This window comes from Tupaia chinensis, unplaced genomic scaffold (assembly GCF_000334495.1).
Source record: "Tupaia chinensis unplaced genomic scaffold, TupChi_1.0 Scaffold000187_1, whole genome shotgun sequence".
Lineage (NCBI taxonomy): Eukaryota > Metazoa > Chordata > Mammalia > Scandentia > Tupaiidae > Tupaia > Tupaia belangeri.
The window spans coordinates 4,347,695-4,353,636 of record NW_006159662.1 but is presented as its reverse complement, the minus strand read 5'-3'; the positions used below and the strand labels follow the sequence as shown (position 1 = coordinate 4,353,636).

The window sequence follows — 5,942 nt, the reverse complement described above, 5'->3', positions numbered from 1 at the left end:
TATTGGAACTGCAGAAGACAGTAAAGACACACATTTGACTAACGGTGATTCTGTGACTTCATTCTACTGATCCTGGCAGACCAAGGTTATTCTGGATGGAAATAAACTTGAAAAGATAATGTTCGTATAATATAAAAGTGCCTGATTTTCCCCCTGTGCAATTCTCACTTTATACATTTGATATTCAGTTATGTTTGTTATCTGGGAAAAAGAATAAAGCATACATTTTGGTACATACGTGTCAAAAATCCCAAAAGAATGGAGGAAAGGGATTGTGGCATGGCCATCCCCCCCAGGGGGGGTAATTTCTCACTTTCTCTCTGTTTCTATTTCTCTCCAGTGAGCACATTCACCCTATAGAAAATTTACACACACACACATACATACGATCGATATATATATATAAATTATATATATATAAATGAATTAGAGTACCAGGTTTCAACCCAGTTAAGTCTGCAGGGTGGTCTAGGAATCAACATTAAACAAAAGCCAGCATTTCTGATGCCATGTTTATGTGTGTCTGTTTGAGATGACACACACATACACACACACATACACACACACACAAACATATACTGGCATCTATCTATAGCTATAGATATATATATAGCTATATAGATATATATAGATGTATAAATATAGATATTTAAAGTTTATTTATTTCTTCTATGAGAGAAAGAGAGAGAACGAGGCAGAGGCACCCGCAATAGAATCTTCATGCTATGACCTGCTTACACCTCAGCCAGCCCAGAACATGGACACACGTGTGCATATGTGCCCAGGGTGCTCCAGGATGTCCTGGGACACGAACCCAGTACCTTCACCATGGGGGTCCAGTTGCATCACCACTACACCACAACCCAGCTCAGTATCTGCTTCCAAAGAGTATACCAAATTTCATTAAACTCCTTTTCATGTAGACTGGGCCCAGAGAGAGAGGATTAGGTGGTTTACACAAATACAACATAACAGAAAGTCAGTTTCTTTTGCTTTTTCCCAAATTCCCACCCACCCTGAGTTAGGAACATACTATAGTATCTTTTTCTTCTTATAAGGACTCACAGAGAAACTTAGGCTGGAGGAAGCGATTGGTCGTATTGTGCAAAGCTTGTCCAGTCCTTCTGATTTCCTCAAAAAAAGGAGGAAGTGCTGTACGTGAGTCACTGCTATCTTGAACTAAGTCTCCTTCACCCTCCTCTCTAAATTCGTCCCGGAGAATGTGGAGCCGTGTGAATAAGCTGTGCTTTGGGAGCAATTTTTTCTTAATTCACACATGAGCCTCTTATCATTTTGAGGCTTGAGTCTCCCAGCCAAAGCACCATGTGGGGAATCAGCCCCCTCGTGTTTCTTTTCTCTCTTTCAGTTCAAAAGGCTGTGTTGGACTGTGGTACGGTAGCAAATGGTAAGTGCTGTTTATTTCTCTTAAGATAGTCATCTTTAAACAGAGCAGTCATTTATAAGCTCTGCTATGCTTTTAGATGAACAGCCCAAGAGCAAAGTCTTCTCAAAGACCTACTGTTTAAAATAAACAGTTTTGCGGGAGGAAGATGGAGATTTTTTTCCCTAAGACTCAGTGACAAAAATATTAAGATTGTTTTTACAATGCAATTTTTCTTTTATTGTTGCCAGGATTTATTTGTTTGTTTTTACAATGCTCTCTTCTTTTTCCTTATTCCTGATAGTGTGTGTGTGTGTGTGTGTGTGTGTGTGTGTGTGTATATGTGAGCGTGAGAGTGAGAAATACCCTCCACAGGGACTGGTCATCCCACGAGCCACTTCTTCCAGTCCTCCAGCCCATCATATTTTGAAAAAATTCTTATTTATTTTAATTGTATTTGTTGTTATTAGTATTATTATTTTAAATTTGACCAGAGAGAGAGACAGAGAGAAAGGGAAAGTAAGAAAGCAAGCTCTCAGGTCCAGAACTCAAACTGCGGTCAGCCATATGGGAGTTCAGTGCTCTAACCACCATGCCGCCTGCTGGCCCCAGCCCATCAGATTTTGGACAATGTGTGTGTGCCTAGCATGTGTCAGGAGGACTGGGCCAGGATTTGAACTAGAGTCACCATGTGGGATCAAGCTTCTCTTAAAAAGCACTCTCCCAATGTGCCACAGAGTTGGTTCATTTGCTTGCTTTTTTTTAAATGAGAAAGAGATAAATAGAAATATATAAATATATTTTGTAAATATTTATCTATTCAATATATTCATATATATGTATATATATAAAGATTTATGTATTTAACGCCAGAGGGTGTGTGTACTTACTAGAGACACAGAGAGACAAAGAGAGAGGGAAAAAATAGCTCCAGTGGAGTGCGGCTATGCTATGACCCCTTCGCCTGCAATCCCTTCTCCGTTTCTCCATCCTGTCAGGATTTGGGGCACATACACATTTGTGCCTGGAGTGTTTTTTGAGCTCCTGGGGCTAGGATTCGAACCTCAGCCAACTTGTGTGGGATCTGGCTTTCTTAAACACTAGGCTGTGGGGCTGGCTCAAGTTTATTTTATTCATGAGAGAGTGTGTACACGCATGAGAGAGAGAGAGAGAGGCACTCCCAGCAGGATGCATCACACCATGATCATCAGTGTCACAGCATATTTTTCTCTGCAAAAGTGCATCGTGACTTGACCCAATAATTTGTAGCTGTCTCAACACTTCCAAAGCTGAACACTTTCGCATGTTTATTGGCCATGAAAGCTCTAGCGTTCCCATGTAAAGGAAATTGAGGGAGGCGGGGAGGTGAGGTCTTTTCTTGGAGGTGAACTTACACATGACTGAGAAAATGTCAGTTGTCCAGATAAAAGAATGAGAGCAGAGGAGATGGCATTTCTGAAGGATCGAATCTGTCCTTTACTCGGGTCATCCATTGGCCCGGCGCTATTTAACAGTCTTCTGCACCCTTCATTTGGAAACTATCTGTTCATACTAGACCTATTTATGTGATTGTTTGACCTTTTTCTTATTGATTTGCAATAGATTTGCAGCTGATATATCCATACACATGCAGAGGGTCTTTTGCTTTGATTGCTTTTATTTGTGTTTAAGTATTTTCTTCTTAGCTAACACTTCTGTATTTCGTCATAGGTTAGTTTGAGGGTAGTCAACCTTTTCAGTTCTTTGGTTTTTTTTTTTTTGTTTGTTTGCTATAGAACTTTCCTGCACTCACACAGAGAGAGAAAGCGATAAATCATCCCCTGGGGGAACGGCCAGAGCACAATCCTTTCTCCCTCCATTCCTCCCTTGAGATTTTGGTCACCATGCGCACGCATCCAGCTCGTCCCCCAAGCCGCCGGTCTAGGGTTCAGCCCAGACAGTGGCCACGTGTGATCCAGCCACCCTCACCACTGTGCCGCCGGCTGGCTCCCAGTGTTTTCCTCATGGCTCCTTTTTTTTATTTTAATGGCAGCAGATTTTTATAATAATAATTTTTTTTAAAGTTGAAATGCCCAACACTTATGCTTAACACTTGGTATACATATAAAGGTAAAAGGCTATGCTGAATAGACACAGGATTTACAGAAAGATGTTACAGGTATATTTAACTGTATTTTATGAAAAAACAAGGAAGAAATCACTCTAAAAAGGGTAAGACTTATTTTCCAATCCTCTTTGGTTATCAGAAGGTGTGTGTGCTTGTGGGAGAGAGAGGCTCCCACTCACCTGCCCACGCACCATGCAGCGCAGTTACACCACAATCCTTTCTCTTTTCTTTCTCCTTCCTGCCAGGATTTTAGGCAAGTGCACACACATGCCTGGCATGTTTTTCAGGCCATAGGTTGCAGCCGGTCATGTGGGACTGTGATCGCAATGCACAATGCCTAACCACCATGCTACGGTGCCAGCCCTATTTTCCAATATTCTTTTTTTCTGTTTCTAAGACTTATTTTATTTTAACTGTACTTATTTTAATTGGACCAAAGAAGAACAGAGTGAGAGACAGAGAAGGAAAGGGAGAAAGCAAGCCACCAGGTCCGGGACTTGAATCACAGTTGGCCATGTGGGAGTCCAGCGCCCTTAACCACCACACCACCTGCCAGCCTCCCTATTTTCCAATATTCTTTATCTGCATCCTCACTCCCACCACATTCCCGCCCACTGAACATACCTGCCTGACCCGCTTTCCTGCCGGGCACTTACACCACTCCACTAATCCCACTGGCCCAGAGAAAAAGGTGTTTGGTCTGAGGCTCTCCAGTCTTTATCTTAACCTGGTTTCAGACCCACACCTTTAGTCAGCCTCAGGTTGTTAAACAACACCAGCACCGCTGGCTGGTTTGGACCTTAAAAGCCACCACCTGCCAGAGAGGTGTCTCTCACTAAATTCTAAATCTGTTAAATTACTTTTCAACAAAAAGGAAAAAAGCAGACATTTATCAGAATAAGACCACACTGGGAAAGTTCCTAACCTCTCCTCTCAGCACATGGCTGATCAATGAACTATGAGGAATAAACAACCTCTCCCCGGGTGTGAGGCTCCACCAGCAGCCTCTGGGCCTGGCCTGCGGCGCTCAGGAAGACGCGTTGCCTTAAGACTCAGGCTAGTGGTGTCACTCCAGTGGCCTCTGCGAAGGAGGCCTTGCCAACACCACACACAGACGCGCAGTATCCAGCCCAGGCCTTGTGCCTGCCCTGGCCCAGGCTTCATTAGCAGGATCCAGGAGAGGGGAGCAGCCGGTATTTCTGTTGGAGGATGGCTGTGGTACGTTCCAGGGCACAGCCTGCACAGGATGCCAGACTTTCTAGGCACAGATAAATCAATCACGGTTGAGCCGAGGCGACCCCAGGGTTATAGCTATCCCCAATCTGCCCTCCAACAAGGACCAGGTAACTGAAGCCAGAGGTCTAGGAACTCCTCCATTTAGAGAGCGGACCTGGGAACTGAGGTTGGCCCTGGTGACAGTCAGCAGGCTGCCAAACATCTGGGCCAAGTCCTGCATGAAGGTGTGTGTGGTCAGGAATCCAGATGCCCACAAGCTGTAGATGTCGGCCACACAGCCCTTGCTGTGGCCCTTGAGGCGGTACCCAGAGCCCAGCGCAGACCAGCAGCTCGCTGAGCAGCCCACAGCCCAGGCCGTACAGTTTATCGGTGGTGATGCCATGACTGTGGCGGTGGTGCGCAGCCTGGCCACAGCGGCCCGGCCATGGCCCTACTCCCTGGGAGCCACAGTAGCGGGGTTCCCAGGCTCCCAGTGCCGCTGCGGAGCTCAGCGGGCGCACGCTGGCAGCCACCGCGGCTCTCCATTGCTCCTAATTTTTGCATCTTACTGAGGACGTAAAAATATTTCCTTACACTTCTCTTTATTCTTTCATGGTCTTTTTTTTTTTTTTTTTTGTACATTCTACTTTTGATAAGGGTTATCTTTTTGCCTTGACCTTTCTTTCCTTATAAAGATTTTTGCCGTGGGGTGTGTGCACTCTCTGGAGTGAGACAGAGAGAGAGGGAAAGTGAGAAATCACTCTCCAGTGGGGAGGGCCACACCCGTCCCTCCTCTTCCACTGTGCCCTCTGATTTCGGGTATGCACACATACGCGCCCAGAGTGTTTTTCAAGCTGCTGGGTCCAGACCTCAACTCACAGAGCCAGCCGTGGGATCCAGCACCTTAACTACCTGCTGGCCCTGCCTTGACATTTCTAAATATATATTTTTAATGAACAAGCTATCAAAGACTATTGGGGTCATGTCAAAAGAACTAGGAGATGATTTGAAAAGATTTCCAGTGGTTTTAAAAAAAAATGAGGGAGCCAGCAGGTGGTGTGTGGTGGTTAAGGGCACCGGACTCCCACATGACCAACTGCAGTTCAAATCCCAGACGTGGCAGCTTGCTTTCTCACTTTCACTCTCTCTCCCTTTCTCTCACTCTGTTCCTCTCTGGTCAAATTTAAATAAATAAATAAATAAATAAATAAATAAATAAACTTTCCTTTAAATAATTTT

General features: G+C 44.5%; 1 protein-coding gene across 4 annotated transcripts in view; it reads left to right on the top strand.

Moving 5' to 3' along the window:
* Positions 1 to 1,098: 1,098 nt before the first annotated feature.
* Positions 1,099 to 5,942, top strand: part of MILR1 (mast cell immunoglobulin like receptor 1) — a 34,513-nt gene continuing 29,669 nt past the window's right edge. Inside the window, exon 1 of one of the 4 annotated variants that reach the window (XM_027771171.1) lies at positions 1,099 to 1,405. In XM_027771171.1, the coding sequence (XP_027626972.1) occupies positions 1,324 to 1,405 (82 nt within the window). In that variant the 5' untranslated portion in view covers positions 1,099 to 1,323. The remainder of the gene's footprint in view (positions 1,406 to 5,942) is intronic. The other 3 variants (XM_027771169.1, XM_027771170.1, XM_006146785.3) reach the window with 3 other exon arrangements.